Below are 19,811 nucleotides of genomic sequence, written 5' to 3'. Positions count from 1 at the left end.
TGAAGGTCAAACTCACTGTAGTGAGAACTAAATCTACTTTAAAGCATTAGATTATTGATAATTTATTACTGTTTCAAAGTAGCAGACTTAAAGCAGCTAAATTCAACAATGTTAGAGATATAATTAGTCTGAGTGCTTTATTTAATATATTTAGTGCATTTATTTGAGACTAATAAGACATCAAAGTAGACATTACAGAAGATTTTGTTTTTGTTCTAACATTATACTCCTTAACATTTAATGCACGTTTTAAATTAAAGACAGAACGGCTGCTATCCTGCGACCAAGATTTATTAAATACATTTAAATGTATTTATTAAATTCATTAAATGTCCCTTTAGGATTAATAAAGTAATTTTGAACTTGAATTTATTCCTTCTCACCTGGATTAGCCGAACGGCTCGCTAGCAGGCCTCTGCAGAGCAGAGTGACTAAATGTCAGTAAAACTAAAATCTAGCATTGATTCATGCTTAGTCTAGAGATGAGACTGGCTGACCACAAGTGCAAAACATCCAAACAAACTGCAGATGCAACGAGTTTTGTTAATTTTGACTTGCGGATCCTGATGTTAGAGGTTTATTTTAGGATTATAGTATAAAAAGACGTAAAATATTAACAATATTTAGTGTTATTTTTTTTATTTTTTTATTCTGGAAGTCAGCCAGAATACATGTGCAGCAAAATAAGAAATGATAACCGAGTTAGCATATTTCACTACCTTTAGCTTGTACTATGAGGAATTAGCTTAGTTAGCTTCACTAAAACATCAGTCTGTGTAAAATTCCCAATAGGTTCCAAACATTTTCGCCTAAAGCACAAGTTAAATGCTCAAAATTATAAAACAGAGAACCGTGGATGTACTCCATTCAGCCTTCTTCTTAATTGCTTAAAGTTTTGCTCTCTCTCGCCCTATCGCAGCCTGACAGAGTAGCTGAAATTACAGATGCTTTTTGTTTTTTCTTTGTATATTTCCTTAAAATTTCTCTTAAAACACACCACAAACAGATAATTTGGGATGCAAAATATATTAGTATCAACATCGGTATCAGCCAATGTTTTTATTTTTAACATATCAGTTTGATAACAAAAGCTTTATTTCCACTTTATTTTATTTCCACCTTGTTACCTTGTTTGTGCTTCWGGTGGAGAATGGGGCGAGGTTGGTCATGTGGTATTTGTGTGGTGACAAGGACAGTAATGTAGGAGCAGTAATTACGCCAAAACTGTACAAAATATAAATGCATTTTGCATTTAAGATTAAAAACCCATAATTGTCTGTAAATATGTCCTACCCAGACGTCCTCAGGTGGCAGTTTTAGCCTCATTTGCTTCAAATTTAGGAATAGAATCTCCTATTAATAACTTTGTGCAATTCAATTATCAAAACAATAATCACCGGATCATTACGCTGGACTGATGTCAAGCCAAAAGAGCTGAGCTTGTAACATGTTGATAATGTATTTTTTTTTTTTAGCTGCAAAGACATTCAATGCTACAAACGATTAAGTTATGCACTAAAAAAAAGCTACATTCTAGTGGATTTTAGGCAATAAAATGTTTATTTTATTGTTTAGAAAATTATTATTTTTTATTTCTTTGCATTTTTGTTTGTATAAAATCAGCTTGAGAGGTTAAATGAAAAATCTGCAGAAGGTGCCAATTCAATTACTCAATTAGTAAGTAATTGTTAGCTGAAGTCTTTACTCTGTAGCAGCTTCAACACCAAAGAGTGTCATGTGGTGCATTTACTGACTGGAAAAAGATTGGATTTTTGAGTGACAGGAAAAATCGGTTGATTCTAGTCACAAGTCAATTTCTCGATGCATCTCTAGAAGGAACCTGAGCAAAGGCAACCGACCAGAACCTGTTTAGTTTCTGTCTGTAAAAAGATCTAAACAGCTAAGTTTAGAAAAAGCTCCACCTAAACCTGCCGCATAGTTTGACAGTGAAGTAATTATAGCCATCTTTGGTAAACAGGAAAAACAACAACCMTGAACAAAGGTTTCAAAATCACTCAGACCTTTAGACACAACCCTGGTTGAGTTAAAAAGCAACTGCCAAGTCACAGTGACCCCAACGACTCGCAGGAGAGACACAGAGATCCGTCCATCATGTGGTTTCTGACCTTTCACAGCGACTTTCCCTGCTTACGTTAGAAACCMGAACGTCTCCGACCGCAGTCGGATAGTTGGTGTGAATGTTTTCGCTGCTGTTCTGGTTTTTCCTAATGGGTTTGGTAGAATGACTGGGGTAGATGAGGATGTGTTTGTTGTGTTATTGCCTTCCTGCCCAGGTACGTCTTAAAAAAAAAGAGAGATTTTAATCTCTTACCTTGATAAGTGAAGAATTTATACAGAACTAAGCAGACGTTTTGGATTATAGGAAATCCTGCTGCTTTTCTGGGCTGGTATGAAATTATGACAGTGTCATAACCTTAGGTAAAAATATGATTACAGAAATCAAAATGCGTCATTTTGCATTTTATTTAGCCGACTTTGATGYGAATGTGATTCACTTCTTAAATGTCACACTTGATTACTTTTTGGCATATAACATAATGAAGCTTTTCTGATCACGTTTACATAAAAAAGTAAGATAATTGTGTCTCTGCTGCTTTAATATTTAAGACGCATCAGGTTACTTTATTGATGTAATGTTTCATGTTGGGAGTTTTTATGGTGTTTTCAGATTCAGAGTTTGATGTAAAGCAGATTATATTTATATGCAGGTCTGGAGACCACAGCACTGAAAACTTCATGGTTTTTCCACCAAATAATGATTTCTGAACTCTTCCTGAGTTAAAACTAAATAAATATCAACTTGTTTTCTTTGCATTATTTGAGGTCTGAAAGCTCTGCACCTTTTCTTTATTTTGACTCATTGTCTGCAAATAAATACTAAATTTTTGCTAGAAATTTCAGAAACATGTTGACAGCAGTTCATAGAATAAAAGAATAAAGTTGATTTTACTCAAACATACCTGTAAAAAGTAAAATCAGAGAACTGAAAATTTTATGCGGTTCCTTAATTGTTTTCCAGAGCTGCAGTAAATTGTATGCACACAGAAATGACCAAAAATGAAGAGCTTTGCGGTTCATTACTCAAATAAACAATCCAACTCCAAAACACTCATGCAGACAAGTTGTGACCAGAGGAACTTAAATATTATTCATATATATTATTATACATTTATCATTACATTACAGTCTAAATCATCATTTATTGCAATAATTTCTGGGGTAATTCATCGTCCAGCAAAGTGAGATATTGTGACAGAACTAATGACGGAGAATTATTGTTGTTTTGAAACTACGCCTTTTTCATATCGTGGTTATTGGCCCATACCTAGTGTTTAATAAAACAAAAACAACAAGTGATCTGTAGGATAAAAATATTCCAGATTGTAAGATTTCTGGTGAAACTCACCATCAAGTTTCGGAGCGCCCAGCGTCTCCAGCTGGGGCTCCCTTTCCTCCGTTATATCCCGCTCTTCTTCCTCTCCTGTACTCCGTTCCTCCTCGATCTCCTCCTCTTTGTCCTCCTCCATGTCCCCGTCTTCTGGAGGGAGGATGTCCGGTTCCTCAGACTCGGGCTGGGAGTGTGCGGTTTGCACGGTGRGCTGTGGGCTCAGCGCGGGAGGCTCCAGGGTGGGGGTSAGGGGAGCCTGGATAGGCTGAGCCTGGGGYTGAGGCGGCGGTAGAGGAGCCTGGATGTTGGACGTCAGCTGAGGGGTGTCGTACAGAGCTGAAATGGCCGAGGAGATGCTCTTCTGGAGGTCCTGGTTCTTCCCGACCGAATCCTCCTCGTCGGAGGAGAAAGACGGCAGCGTCTCCAGGTTTCTCTTCAGCTCGTCCTCTAAGCGCTTGGGGCTGGGGCAGTTGCCGAGAGCCAGTCCGCCATTCCCCTCGCTGTCCCCAAACGGAGGYGGCGGCGGCGGGGGAGGCGGCGCGGGAGACAGCGGGCGCAGACCCCCGGCCTTGCAGGGYGACGTCTCGCCGTTGTCGTGGTCCATTCCCGGTGAGATGTCCAAACCCGGAGGCCGCTTCCCCGTCTTCAGGAAGTCCAAGAACGAAGCCACAAAGCCAGCTTTAGACTCGGAGTCCTTCTCATCTCCCTGGAAGAAGCAGGACAGACGTCAGCTGCAGGAGTGAAGCTCACAACTATCTGACATGGAACGGATCAAAAACTAAATCTCACAGGTTTTTCATACATCAGATTYTTTTWATTCTTTTGTTTCTGACAGAAATTTTCAAAAAGTTTTTATTTCAGTCGACCTTTCTGTGAGCTGTACACCAGAGTATTAGGACAAGGCTACGACAACTTTTATTTAATTACRAGAATAAAGTCACAATGTTAGAAGATGCAACTTTAAGAGAAAAACTTCCTGAAATGAGAATAATGAGAAAAAAAGCTTTTAGAGTTATAATAATCAAAATAGAATCAGTTTGATTTAAAATCCTGTTACTGAWAATTTAATGCTGATGTGTCAAAAGACAAAGTATTTAAATTAAATGTCTATAAAACCAATACCTGACAAATTCACAAACTGCTCTACATTCCTCATTTAAATTTCTTGTTTTTTGTGTTGTAGTTCTCATAAAATTACCATTTTTTTTATTCTAATATGATTTCGTTCTCGTATTATTTTGACTATTTTTATACGACTTTATTCCTATAATATTCCATCGTAGAATTGACCATTCAAAGTCTAAATAAACAGAAGCTATAAAATGAACTYCATGAACAAGACGGTGAGCTGACATCACTCTGAACTACGGAAATGCACAAAAAAATCCTGATTGTTTTTTGTAAAAATGTAAACTTCAAATACCAAAAATGTGATTAATATTAKGTATTTATCGCCCAGCTGTAAATTGAATTCATTCAGTCCTTTACCCTTTCATCCAGCCCCTCTTCATCCACTCCTTCACTCATCATCTGGCTCTTCTGTTTGCTCTTGTCCTGGCTCCTGGTGCTCTCGGTGCTGCAGGGAGGCCCAGGACTTAAACCGAGCGACGGAGCCGAGCCAACCGAGCCGTCCGACAAAGCCGGGTCGGTGCCAGACAAAGAGTCTGTCCTCAGCAAGGCGTCGGAGGAGGACAGAGTACCAACTGGCAACTTGATCTGCACCAACACAGAGAAAGTCACGAATCTAAAAGGCATCCAATTTGAAATTAAATGACTTTAAAATAAGAGTGGGGACAAATTAATCACATTAAACAATGTCTGGTTCCTCATAAAGCCAACGGCGCCACATCTGCTAACGTCTGGGCCAGATCTTTACACACAGAAGAATAACTGATGATTTKAACTGTTCTKTTTTGATMAAACAAKATTTTATTTACTGAAGATTTTCTCTAAACCAAACAGGCTAAAATATTCTAGGGCTGAAACAATTTATCAGCTTAATYGTGATTAATCGATTACTGAAATAATCAGCTAAAGTAGTAATCGATTAATCATTAGCTCAGAGTTTACAGACTCAAAAAAGGCCATTCACTGAAAAAAAAGCATATTCAGAGCAGTAATTAAGCCAAAACTGTACAAAATATATGCACATGTAAAATAAAAACACTTTTTTATACAAATATGTTTTAGACAAAACTCCTGGAGTGGCAAAGTTTTAGCTTCACCTGGTTAAAATACACTAAAGGAATGCTGTTATTAAACTGTATTAAGAATTTAACTAGTTTATTTACTTCTTTTATTGTATTTCTATAAARATGGCTTAAGTGGTCAAGTAAAAAATCTGTAACATTGCCATTTTTTTAAAGATCAGATTACTCAATTAATCAGAATAATTAATAACTMATTAAAATAATCACAAGTTGCAGCCCAAGTTTACACAATTCTTGCTAAACATTTGATAAATTTCACGCAAACCATCAACTTTTTATTGCCATCAACAAGGTTCTGGCATAATATTCGACTATTCCTTCAATTACAGACATTTCAGCTGATTTAAGTTGCTAAATTGATATTTAAAATCTCCTTTACCTCCAGTGTCAAGTATTCCTGCCACAAATCTTAAATTTTGCAGGACGATAAATTTTCCCAGAAATGATGATAATGTTGTCGTTTTGAGACGATATAATGATAATGGCATAATAATGCAAGTTTGACCTCTCAAATATCAATAAACGTTATTTCTGTAAAGAACATTTATCACTGGAACTGAAAGATAATTTTCAATACCCAAAATAAATACATAAACAACAAATAAATAAATACTGCACACAACCGAAACCAGAAATTAAATGGATTATGACGACTGGCCTTTAAAATAATATTAAAATCAGAATGGAAATGATCAAACTCATTGGCCGACTTACGGTTAAGTTTTCTTTACAAAATTAAAGTTACTCGATGTTTAAGAGGACAATCTTATTATGCCATTATGATTATTATATTACTTAAAAATGGTGTCAAAACACAAATATTATCGTTTATCTTAATCATTTCTGGGACAATTTATCGTCCAGTAAAACGTGTTGTTGCGACAGGCCTAGCGACCAGTCAGATCTGTTTTTTGTTTTGCTGTTTGATGGAGGCCCACTGACCTTGAGAGGCGGGATGGGCTCATGCTGCTGCTGCTGGGGCTGGTGATGGAGCTGCTGCTGCTGCAGGTGGTGCGAATGCATCTGATCCTGCTCCTTCCCGCTCATCTCCATGTACATATCCTCCCTCCTTCCTCCTCTTCCTCGGCTTCCACGTCCTCTACCTCTACCCCGTCCCTCTACGCTGAACCCCCCTCCAACGACTGATCCACCCATCTCTCCCATCATGCCCCGTGGGGTGTAGGGCTCCGGCATGGGGCGGATACGCGGCCTGCCTCTGGGCCTTGGGGGGCCCTCTCTTTTTGGCCTGGTGGGCTTTCGGCCTCTCTTCTTCGGTCCGTCTGGGGGAAGGATAGAGTGTGAACCCATAGAGGAGTAGCCAGAGGCGTGGTAAAAATCGATGTCACCCATTAAGGGGCTCAGTGATCCACCGCCTCCTCCCTTTCTGCAACTGGACACTAAATCTGGTAAAAGGTCAGGCAGCCTGCGGCTGTTCAGCCGGATGTCGGCAGGCTGGTCGGCTTTATCTTCGTCATCCTCAAATTCATATTCTTGGGCGTAGCTTTTCTTAGGTAGTGTGTTGGGGTCCCTGCGCTCCTTTAACAGATGGAACGAACTGGATTTGAGGAGTTTCTTGGGACGAGACGAGCAGAAAATGGGCGACTGGAGGCCTCCGGACCCGGCTCCGGAGCCGGTTCCTCCAGGACCAGAGGAGAGCTTCGCTCCAGCGTTATTTGGACCAGCTGGGTTGGAGCCCATCCCCATGGCTGGGGCCTGGGACTGTATCAGACCCAACTGTTCAGTGTTGACCGTAGAGGGAAGCTCGTGGGTTTTGAGAGAGTCTAGATCCAGAGTCATGGTGTTGCTGCTGGGTTCCTCCAGGCCGTGGCAGTACGGTTCATACGCCTGATCGCCACCATGGTGACCCATCATGTCATAACCGGGTCCGCTACCGCCCGCAGCTCCTCCTGCACTCTGTCCGGCTTTCATCGAGTCCATCCCTTCCTGCCCGGGGTGGCTTTCATTCATCTCCTCCGGGCCTGGACCGGCGCCGCCGGCACAGCTCGACTTGTAGTCCTCTGCGCAAAACATGTCTTCCATCCCTGGGAAGAAGGAGCGGTCCTCATCCTGAAGAAGGGAGTCCGGGAAGCAGATGGAGGTCAACGGAACGAAGCGGTTGCTCTGTTGGTTCTGGTCTGCTTTCTCCACCGGGCTGACCGTATCGAACTGATGCTGGTCGGAGCGCTGCTGGTCCAGCTGGCTCTGCTGCGAGTCGGGCTGATTCTGGGGGTGGGCTGAAGCGGAAGGTGGGGGTATGTGGTGAGGGTGAGGTGGTTGCTGCGGAGGGTGAGGGAGGTGGTGTTGAGAAGTCTGTTGCTGCTGTGCGTGATGCTGCGACAGGTGGTGCATGTGAGACGGCGTGGACAAGCCGATGTCGGGCTCCGTCAAGAAGGAGTGGAGCTCTGGGGCCGAGTGGTGGGACTGCTGAGGCTGCCGGTGGCGCTCACTGCCGCCGGCTCCGCCACCGCTTCGCCCTGCGCTGCCCGGTCCTCCACGCCGGTCTTCTGCTACTCCAACGTCAGCGCTGGAGGTCTGGGAGAGCGAGCGCTCCAGCATGTCCAGGGAGGAGACCACGGAGCTCTGCTTGACCTGGCTCTGGTCATGCTGATGTGCGCCATGGTTGTAGTGGGCGGCTGCCACTTCCAACGCCTGCGACTGCAGCTGAAGCTGGAGCTGGGTGGTTTGAGACTGGGACTGAGCCTGGTGTTTACTGGAGCCCAGTCTCCCGCCACCTCCTTCCATCACCGCTTGCTGCTGGTTGATGGAGTGCTGCTGTTGTTGGCTATGGGAGTCCATTTTATGGTGCTGTTGGTGCTGAGAGTGAGAGTCTATTTTGTGGTGCTGCGGGTGCTGAGGGTGGGAGTCCATTTTCGAATGTTGATGCGGCGGGAGGGGATCCATTTTGTGGTGCTGTTGGTGTTGGCGGTGGGAGTCCATCTTGTGGTGCGGCTGATGGGGCTCCAGCTTGTTGCGGGTGGTGTGGGACAGCACCGACTGCAGCAGGTGTGGCGGCTGACGGGACTGGTCCGTGGGTGAGTCCATGAGGGACACAGCGGCTTGGGACTGAGGGTGCTGCTGCTGCAGCTCCGGCGTTTTCCGAGGATACGGGATTTCCGCACGCTCCTGCGACTTCTTCTGGAGGTCCATCTGGTGAGGCGGCATCTGAGAATGCGAGGACACATGCTGACTGTGGGAGGAGTGTTGGGCAGCAAGGGAGTGTTGGGAGTAGGGGTCGCCCCGGCCGTAGTGGACAACAGAGCCGAGGCCGTCGTGATGATGGAGGTGCGAGTGCACTTGCTCGGCGCTCCCTCTTCCATTGCCGTTTCTGCTGCCCCCAACAGATCGGTCGCTCCTTTGTTGCGGTTGCTGCGGCTGATGATGGTGTTGATGCTGCTGCTTCTTTAGTGACATCTCTAGCTGGTTGTCAAGCCCAGAAATGGACCCTCCAGAACCTGTATTCCCCACCCCGGCAGAAGACGTCGCACTGTGCGTACGTATAACGCTCTGGGGGTGGTACCTCTCCTCTGGGTTCTTGCCCATGTCATAACTCATCCCTTTGCCCGAATCGCTGGTCGGAGGTACCGACTGTGGCTGCGGTTGCGTTTGCTGCGACGCCTGCTGAGGCTGTTGCTGAGCGTGGTGATGAGCAGCCTGCGGAGCGGGGCTCGCTTGGGCTTGCAGCAGATGCTGAATCAAGAACTCGTCGTCGTCGTCCACTTCCTCCTGGGATCTCTGGGAGCCCACGCCCATCATAGACCCGTCCGGTTTTGCTTTGGAGGAATTGGAATGATACGGCTGGGGTTGGGAGGAAGGACCTCTGGCATCAGGGTACGCCTGGGGCGATGCAAGAAAAGTAGGAGAGAGAACAGAGGGAATGTATTTATTTGAGCCAGGGCCTCCTGGAGACTGAGTGGGACAGGTGGGTACTGGGGAGTGCAGACCCGGCCGGATTATGCCAGAGTTGCCCGATGGAGATGGGCTGGAGTCGGGAATATGATAGGACCCTCCCCCGCTGCCTCCTCCACCTCTCTCGCTGGTCATACTGTTTCCCGTTGCTCCTCCAGATCCGGAGTTCCCGCTTCCTGCGCCGCTGCTGCTTCCTCCCCCAGACGCTCCACTACCTGAGGAACCACTTGACCTTAGAAGGGCAGGTGAGTGACCTGGAGCTCCGTAACCAAGTGATGGGCTGCCCGCTCCACCTAAAGAGGAGGGCAGTGATCCATAAGCAGAATCAGCGCCGTACAGATCAGTGGAATACGAATGGCTCCGCCCACCTAAACTTCCATAACCTTTTCCAGCTGTACCAGAGCTCAGGTCTTGGGCTTGTGGTGAATTGAAGCCTCCATAGGACTGTCCCAGGTGGGATGTAGGGGGCTGATTGGGAGAATAAGACTGAGTCTGTTGTTGAGGTGGAGTCTGACCAGTAAGAGCAGAGGTGGGGGTCTTTACAGGGGGCACTGGGGAGCCGTAACCAGACAAGCAAGACTTGGGGAGAGACTGGGGAGCTGAAGTGGAGGTGGAGGGAGGCTGCTGCTGAGGAGTAGGGGGAGGCGGAGCAGGTTGAGGGGGCGGCTGCTGTCGAGACGGAGCAGCGCTGGAGCTAGACGTGGGAATCGAGTTTGAAGGGTGAGCTCCTGACGTTGCAGAAGAAGAGGACGAGGAGGAGGAGGTTGAGGAAGCCGAGGGGGGTGTATGAGGAGTCCTTGATGACGACGCAGAACTGCCTGAAGAATAACCACTACTGGAACTACTTTTTGCACCCTTTCCGGCAGAGGAAGAAGAAGAAGAGGAAGATGAGGAGTAGGGAGGCTGAATGATGGGTCGATACTGTTCAGTGCGAGGGGCAGGCTTGTGGTCGGAGGAGGGGCTCTGGTCACCCAGCGGGCTGCAGGGAAGGCCAGCGTGCCTATGGTGGGTGGCGATCTGCTGGTAGCCCGCTCCTCCACAGCTGAGATAGTGCTGGAGAGAGTGAGCAGCCGAGGAGGAGAGCTGCGACTGAGCAGGTGTGGGCCGCTGGTAGTGCTTGATGACGCTGTCCTGTCGGGGCATGGCCCTTTCCTGAGCCGAGTTTGACTGCGACTGGGATTGAGGTTGGGGCTGGGCTGAGGAGAACACGGACGGGTTGTACAGCTGGGAGGACTGGTCTTGAAGCTGAGATGATAGCAGATTGAACTGATGTGACTGCAGGTGCCTGGCAGAAGACGCCTGGGCCGATGAAGCGCCCGTGGGGTCCTGGCTGCCCCTGTAAGCGGCGGCGGCAGCGGCACCTTGTGACGATAGGAGTCTATCAAAACCAAGGCTGGACTGGGACGGCGCTTTGATGTGTAGAAGAGGGTCATGGGGGGAGAGCAGACCGTTGGAGGTGGGGCTAAATGTGGGCGTTTCCTGGAGGGAAAGGGAGGCTGCAGGGAAAGAGCGACTGGAGAAGGATGCTGGATGTTGATAGGCTGATAGAGCTGAAGAGGAAGGGAAGGATCCAGAGCCAGGGAGGGCTCCAGAGATGAACAGTTCAGGAGGAGCAGGCGTGTGCATCGCTGTTAGAAAAGGAAAACATTGGAAAATTAATCAAATCATCTAAATAAGTTTAAATAGAGGCTTTATGTACAGTTAAATCCTTAAAGGTGACCTATTATGGTTACTTAGATTGGGATGGGTCTTAAGGTTATATAAAACATGCTCTTTAAATTTTTTGCATGAACTCATTCTTAGATAATGAAATTTTTGTTCTGCCTATGTCCTTTCAGAATGAGCTGTTATAGGGCCTCCTGTCACTTTAAATACAAATAAACTGCTGTTGGCCACGCCCCCAACTCAACATTTACAGTTGCATGTGAAAATGGCTGCAAACTGATGCACAATGATGCAACAGTCCATCTTTAGAAAGCATAAGTGGAGGCACAGGCACAAACAACAACAATGTAGCAAATAGTTTATGGATGGTAAGTCAGCAACAAAACATTTATTTTATCCAGCAGTCATTGTACAGCTCATACAGTGGTAAAACCAGCTGACCAAAAGTGCTGGAGCTCTGCTTGGGTTACTAGGTGACAGCATATCGCCTGTTGAACATGTTTTAACATTTGGGAGATTTTTTAAAACATTCATTTATTGTCAAAAAATAGCTTGGTGGCTTTTTTAAGTGCTTGGGCTGTTACATTAGAGACCCAAATGCAAGTAGTGAAAACGTGCAAAATGTGGATTTTGCATAATGGACCCCTTTTAAATCTTATAACAGAATGCACCTACACACAAATTGTCCGAATATTAATGTAGGCAAACATTGGAGGGTTGTTTTTTTTAAATGTCATATTGACATTGGGTCTGGTTGAATGTCAACACATCAGGGAGGATTTAACATGGCCCCACCTGTCTGCCAGGATGGTGTGCGGAACTGAGAGAGGAGCGAGGAGGCGGAGGGCGGAGGTTGGGGACCTCGGGACTCCAGAGCTGAGATCAGGTTCATGACCGAGGCATCAGGAGCGGAGGGGCTGGCGTGGTGCAGGCCGGTGTCAAACAGCCCAGAAAGACCTTACACAAGGAAATAATACACAATTACAACAATCGCTTAAAAAGTTTCATTATGTTTTTACTAATATGTGGGAAAAACAATACAAAAATAAAAGAGAAAACTACAGATTATACAAATGTTGAGCTATAAGAACAGTGACAAAATTTAAAGTTTTATTCAAAAATTTGTATTTAGAATAATTTATATTGCCATTTTTACAGTAAATAACCTCAAAAAATATGTAAGTTGCTAACATTTATTATACAATATAATAAGCGTTAAAAACTTTGAATTTAGTTTCTTTTAGCTCATTAAGCCAAAAATGATCCATATAAGCTCAACTACATACATTAATTCCCACTAGGCCTGTCACGATAACAAATTTTGCTGGATGATTAATTGTCTAAAAAATTATTGCGATAAACAATATTATTGTTTCAAGACCTTTTAACACTGATTTAATGCAAATGACTAATAATACATGCGATTTCCTTATAGAAACACCTTATTTTCAAAAGAACACGTAACACTATAACTGATAAACTAAATAAACAAAACAACCAAAAACAAAAATAAAATGGATTCTGTCTCCATTAACAAAAAACGTACTTGAATAAAAACTAAACAACATAAAGCCAAAGTGGAAATAAATACTGCATTCAACCAAAAGAGTGCAGATTATAAAGTCTGTTTACTATATTGCCCTTCAGTAATCACTAGATTTAAATAGAGAAAACAGGCACATCCAACTACCTAATGCAGTAGTTCACACTACACCATTTTTTGCCCCCATTTTCCCCTTATGACAATCTTAGTTCGTTGGCCGATCTAACCGATCATCCTGCAGTGTGTGTGGTGTGTTACGGTAGATCGTTGTGGCCGCTCCGATTTAAATCAGGGGTTTTCCCGACTGGGAGCTTAACGCAGCCCGTTGAATGTGACAGGTAGCCAATCAGAAAGCGTGGATTCTCCTCTGTGCTTTCTGAGGGGAAATTATGGAGGGGAATCCCAAACAGCTGACACGCGCAACAGGAAGTCCAGCAGACATTGGAGGTAATATGTGGAAACATCATTAATGTTTATTCAACATTTCGTGCAAAGAATATAGAAATGACAAGGGGAGGAGTTGGAGCCAAATTGCTACAGCAGTTGATGAACCCGGTAAGTTTTCAGCTGTTCTTCGTTAACGTGACATAAATAGGTTATGATGATTTTCATTCAGTCAGGACTTTACGCCGACTCTATAGCCACATGCATCACAGGTAGATTCTAGTAAAGCATTGATTAATGCTGAATTTTAGAATTAGTTAACTGGACTTGTAGCCATTATTTTGTGCCCATGTGGCTGGACATCACACGGCACGACGAACCCGATCGAACGGTTATACCTATGATTTCTGTCGGCTAATGTGTCTCTCAGGGTTTGAAAATGGGCCGACAACTCGTGTAATGTGCGCCTCATTTTTCTTAGACTAAGAAAATGAGGAAGGGAGGGTCAGTGGAGGGCACCGGAGCTGAGCTTTTTTTTATTCAGTGTCATCAACAGAAAGAAAAAAGGCCGGAAGAGACGACAAAGACGGTAATTAAAATGAGGTTGATAGGTTTAATTTATCGTCCGATTAATTGATTTATCGTTATCGCGACAGGCCTAATTCCCACTAATATTTAGTAAGTCGTCCTTTAGTGGGTTGCTAAGTAACCACATGGCTTTTGTAGCTATTCCCAAACTTCTGATATAATACCGACTTCTTCAACAAGGGTAGGTTCAGAGGTCAAATCAATGTTAGCTTCTTTATCCATTCTAAGACCAATACTAGTGTGTGTTTAGATTGTTGTCCTATTGGTTAGCTTTGGTTTAAGATGAAAACGAATAATTTGAAAGTAGTTCCCTTTCCTTAGTCTATCACATGTCAAACAGACTCTCAGTATGATGCCCCCACCACCATGCCTGATAAGAGGTACAGGGTTCTCCATTGGGGGCTTTAAATTTGCTACTTTTTCAGTTGTTCATTAAAAATAACCAATTTATTTTTGCTATTTTTGGATCAAACAGCTGGAACCTGGACACAGTTGGGTGTCCCAACAGGACATTAATCCCAAACACACATGAAAACCAAATGCTTATATGCAAAATCAGTCTAAGTGTATTTCTGAGTATGTATAATTTTGTGACGAAAACCCAAAATTAAACTCAAACTTGTTTACCCAACTCTTATTTTTATAATTTACTAAATTATATGATGTATGGTCATGACATTTGGACTATTTTACCAATTTCAGATAACAATTTTGCTGAAATTTGCCTAACTCTGTTGTTTGCACAGCTTTATCTTCTTTTATTGGGAATAATCTGTCTTTTTTTAAAAGCACATGCACATTTTGTACACTTCTTAAAATGATCTCACTCAGTTGCACATTCCTTTGCAGTCAAGTACACTATTTTTAATAAATGCAATGTAATTTTGCTCTTACTGTACAGCATGTTTTTTTAATTTTGCTTTGACATATTTTTGTACTTTAATCTGTGTGTAAATCAACGTTACACCTGAACTTCCCCACTGTGGTTTAATACTGAATATTCTATTCAGTCTGACCTGACAGAAGAATTGGGCCTGATCCAATAAGCAATAAATCAATTAATTGAATGATAATTAAAACAAGTGCAATCATTTCTATTTGCATGATTTATTGTTTTTCTTTTTTTCTCAACTAGACTTTTTGTAGGACATTTTGTTAAAGGAGACTTCATAATTCATTTATGATTTCTGTTGTTTTGTTTGTTTAGTTAAATATSTTCCAGTTTCAGTGTTAAATGTCCGTAAGAATTTAAAGTTTATTCATCTTTGAGAATGTSTTCTTGCATTATTATGAYATTACTATTATATTACATGAAAATGGTCTTAAAATAACAATATTATCGTTTGTTGCAATAATTTCTGGGGCAATTTCTCGCCCAGAMATTTTTTTTATTGTAACAGAATGGTTAAAAATCATAACAATTATGTTACTATTAATAAGATAATTACATAAATTCAGTGGTGAGTGTATGTAAACTTGCAAGCAGCACTGGAACTCCAATTTCAATATATTAATCGCTGTTGCTCAAAACAACCTGCAGAACACTTGCAAAGCGGCACAGGAATGAATGCAGGGTTTAGCCAAAATTTGCTAATTTGTCTGCGACAATAACTTACCAGACCCTGCACAAGCTGACCAAATAATTCACCGGCAGGGCCCCTTATGGTGGTGACATGGAAGGYATGACATTTATCTTACCCAAACTCCGTCCAGCTGCTCCCCAAGCCCCGCCTTGGCCAGAGCTCCCTGGGTGGTGATTGGTGGCATAGCCCTGCAGAGGGTGTGGGGTGGAGTAGGCTTGTCTGTGAAGGAGCTCCGAGTCAGGGTGGGATGATCTGGAACTCCCATAAACCAGACTGGGAAGGAAGAGGATATGGGGAGGGCGCGGAGGGTGGAAGTGTCAATCAATCTTCAGAGCATATTAACATAAATCCAGTCAGTTTCCCAAATGTGACCCCTGAAAACGACTAGCTGGAGGTTAGCTTCAGTGCACACAWAATCACACAAGTGAATTACTCTATTTTTMTATCATAAGGGTAATTAATTATATTTGTTAAAATTACAATTAAGTTTTCTATTAAGAAAACCAAAAGCTATAAATGAAATCAATTTATTTTTGAAGGAATCACACAATTACAACCATCCTCATTTCACTAATATCTATTACAGTAGTCATAAATCTGTCAAACCCATACAGTGAGGCACACTTAATTATAAAATAATGGCTTACTTCCAGTCAATAAAACGCAATCAAAAGGCAATTTCGTTACATAATTTTTTCCTAACTTCCTTTATATGGTTTTTGTAGATGAATAATTTGGCCTTAGAGAAGGCAGATGAAATGCGTGGCTGCCTGTCTGCCTGTTCAGATGCATGCTAGCATTTGGTAGCATCATTTGGGAGAAATGCAGAGACTAGGCCCRAACTGTGCAAGGCCTGCGGTGCGTATAAATAAAGCATATGACACCGCAGTGCAATGTGCAGCTAAATAAAAAAATATATACTTTGTCGGTTTGGTCCGCAGTCCAACAATTAGCATGTCTGTAACCGTTAATTAGTATGGCGATGCAGCTAACAACTGAATGGTGCATGCCGACGCAAATATGCGAGCTAAGCTGCATGCAAAAACAAATAAGCATATTTCTTAGGCAAAAATCGGCTTTCATAAAAGGCGCATATTCCGTTTTGAGTTTTATCACGCAAATCTGTTTTTGCCTTAAACGTTTCGAGCAGAAATGCGGGGATGATGTTTGCGTGGACAGGCCTCTGCTTTGCTTCCCTGCAACACGGAGCGCTAGCTGCCAGGCTAACCAAAGCTAAACTACTGAGCTCCCCTTCACGCATTCTGTGCAGCCTTCATCCTCCAATTTGATTTGTTCACATGAATTCTGGTTCTATTCCGAGTCAAATTGCAGATTGCACCTTCGATGCACAAGACGGAGATTTTTTTTTTTTTTGGCAGACCTGTAATATGCAAATGAGCACCAAACCAAGCAAAACCATCACAAATCCGCTAAATCCCAAACGCACCCAAGTTGACATCTAAACAGTGATGCATTATTTCTATACGTCCGTTTCTGCTATGCGTGACAGTGTAGTACGTGCTAAATGAATATGCATCAGTTTATCTGGTTGATTACTGTCAGGGGGGTTGCTGAGAGGGGGTTTGCTGCGTCTGCACTCCTCGCAGTTTTCCCATCAATCCCTATGAATTTATCAGTGTTCAGGCCTGCAACACAGGGAACAATAATTCCAATGGACACTCAGACATCCCCCACCTCCATCCATCCCGCCAGGTCCTACCTAAAGCCCCATGTATGTCAATCACATTCAATTCACCCCCCCAACCTTCTCCTTTCTCCACCCCGCCCACCCCCACGACACACGTTTATCCATTCCTGTTTATAATAATATTACTATGCAAACTGTTTGGATGACAATGCACTACGCACGGCGCTGTAAATGAAGCTCCTGGCTGCCCAATTTGTTTACACGGGAGGTCACACCGTGCCCTGCACAAAGTAGCACGGATTTGATGCATGCACATTGTCTGGATCCCGATGCATTACCTTTTTGCCGTTCTGTCGTAACTCCATCCTGCTCCTGCGCCCAAATCGCCAAATCCTGTTCCCGGGTAATTTCTATCCATTTAGGAGCGGTTTACAGTGAAAGCGACGAGAACGTAGCAGGGCACGAAAAAATATCCAGTCTTTCCACGTTCTCGCTTTCAAGCTATTTTCCCCGGTTTCATAAGCAAGTCCTCAGGAGTGGAAAACAGCATATTGAAAGAGAAATGGTGGGGAGGAGGAGAAAGCTGGATGAAAAAAGAGGGGGGTCTACGGGGTTACAATCCAACCACCTCCAAAAAAAGCCAGTCTTTCACCTTTTCCTGTGCCTTTATCATTTCCTCGGTCTGAAACCAGTCACGGTCATGATGAAGATGCCGCGGATTTGCTCTCTAATGGGCGAATTGCTTTTAAACATTTGACTTGAACGCGTCCTTTTTCCACCGTCTCTCCTCCCCTTTCTTCAGGCTAGTTTTGGCTACGCTGATGCTAGCTCTAGAAAAGATAGCAATCGACGGGGCCACGTTGGTAGCAATCATTCCCCATGGACGAGCAAAAAGAAAATCCCCAATTTCAAAATCTCTTTTTTTTTTCCCCCCCCCTCTTGCTCTCTCTTCGCATGCAAATGGTTCCCACCCCCCTCCGGAGCGGAGCTGTGTGGCGCTAGCAGCAGATGCTAGCTGTCAGCAACGACGCATCAAAATAAAACGGGGCTGCTTTTATTTCCCCCAAAATACTCGCTCCCCTCTTTTCTCCGAAGGCCATCCGAGTAAAAGCAGAAACTGGGTCGCTCACACCTCAAAGGCTGACGCAAGAACACGAAAAAGACACATAAAAGCCGAACGAGGAAGTGTAGAGAAATAGGCCGCGTTTAAATATTTTTTACTCATTTTCCTCCGGAGACGCCATTTTTGAAGGCGGATAGCCGCTGTCCGTCCTCCCTCTCYTCTCTGTCTCACTCGGTGTCTGCTGTGACCTCCATTCACCGGCTACCAGTCTGCCAACAAGCCCTGCTCGCTCTTCCACATTTTCATTCTTTTGAAGGGATAACTATTAATCAACACCAAATACCGAGCAGCTCGCCCTGCACGCTGCAGTTTGCTGAGACGCATTCGAGTGCAAGCGGAGAAAATCCCGAGATAACCAGATTTATTGAGCTGGAGGATTTAGTTTGCAAATTCATATCCAGATCTTGACACACATTTGCAAACTAAATCCTGCCAAATGGTCAGTGTTTTCTAAAGGTTTGATAATGGAGCAGTAAAGCTGAAATGCAATGACAAATATCAGACACCAAGTCAAAGAAGAAGAATACTTATTAAAAAAAAAAGATTTATTAATGATAAACTGTGAATAAAGATACGTTACGACAAAACAACAGAAAAAAGTCSAAAATAAACAAGACTACATAAAATCTATATAGATTAAGTCGATGAAGAATGATTAAATATATATGTACTCTTAAAAAATATTAATATAAGCTATAAACAGACAATGTATAATCAAAACAACTTAAAAGAAACAAAGTTATACTATCTATCTATCTATCTATCTATCTATCTATCTATCTATCTATCTATCTATCTATCTATCTATCTATCTATCTATCTATCTATCTATCTATCTATGAAAGAAATGTAATATCATAGAACAACCAAATATGTAAATATAATAAATATACTAAAACAACAGAAACCAAGTGCATTAAGAAAAACAAAACTAATGCAAATGTATAGAATAAATTCCATTAGATGTAGTAAAAATTTAATAATTACTTTCTAATTTGTGTAATAAAATTGCCCTGTAGTTGCATATTATGAACTGCAACCAAGCCATTATTTTATGATTACATTTGCCTCTAAATTTTGGCTGGACAGATTTATGGCAGCTGTATTGGACATTATTAACCCAACCAAAAGAGGCTATGTAACATTACATGAATCCAAATCTATAGATTGCATAGAAAAGATGAACATAAAGAACAAAGAGGTGGACATCTTCCAACTGTTTCACAACAGTTTTAAACCTGCTGACTCTGGATTTAACTCTGTTTGGCCTCCGCCAATAGTTTCGGATTCCATTCATGTCTTCTCCTCCCAACATGGCAACAGTTGTTTACATGCTTCTGTTAAAGCTTATTATTTAGAGAACCTGGCTGGCAGACGATATGTACATAATTGTTCAGGCCAGCAGATGGCACACTGAGCTTTCTAGTAATTATAGTAATGGAGGATCATTGAGCCCTGGCTGGCTGGTAGAGATGGTCTAGTAGTTCACACCTACTTAGGTTTTTTTTCTGACACTTTAAGCGGCTAGACCTTGTGTCACTTCTCGGTTTAAAAATAAACTGAGATACAACCAAGGAGGTTATTATTAAACTGTCACACAAAGACAGAAGAGCATGAAATACTAACCCATTCAACAAATTAGAATATTATTGGAAAATTCATTTATTCCAGTAACTCAGAAACGCGTAATATAGAATAACTACACATAAACTGGTATATACAAGTCTTTATTTCAGTTAATTGTAATGATTT

At 42.8% G+C, this 19,811-nt stretch overlaps 1 protein-coding gene across 4 annotated transcripts in view; it reads right to left on the bottom strand.

Annotated features, from left to right (window-relative positions):
* prr12a (proline rich 12a) overlaps window positions 1-18,402 on the bottom strand; it is a 30,692-nt gene extending 12,290 nt beyond the window's left edge. For 3 of the 4 annotated variants that reach the window (XM_008436612.2, XM_008436614.2, XM_008436613.2), the window contains exons 1-6: window positions 17,275-18,402; window positions 15,404-15,561; window positions 11,986-12,147; window positions 6,562-11,153; window positions 4,898-5,125; window positions 3,428-4,115 (exon numbers count right to left, since the gene is read on the bottom strand). In XM_008436612.2, the coding sequence (XP_008434834.1) occupies window positions 3,428-4,115; window positions 4,898-5,125; window positions 6,562-11,153; window positions 11,986-12,147; window positions 15,404-15,561; window positions 17,275-17,354 (5,908 nt within the window). In that variant the 5' untranslated portion in view covers window positions 17,355-18,402. The remainder of the gene's footprint in view (window positions 1-3,427; window positions 4,116-4,897; window positions 5,126-6,561; window positions 11,154-11,985; window positions 12,148-15,403; window positions 15,562-17,274) is intronic. The other variant, XM_008436611.2, reaches the window with a different exon arrangement.
* Between the last annotated feature and the right edge of the window lie 1,409 nt (window positions 18,403-19,811).

Source organism: Poecilia reticulata, linkage group LG19, assembly GCF_000633615.1.
Source record: "Poecilia reticulata strain Guanapo linkage group LG19, Guppy_female_1.0+MT, whole genome shotgun sequence".
NCBI classification, from domain to species: domain Eukaryota; kingdom Metazoa; phylum Chordata; class Actinopteri; order Cyprinodontiformes; family Poeciliidae; genus Poecilia; species Poecilia reticulata.
This window is presented reverse-complemented; position numbering and strand designations above follow the sequence as displayed.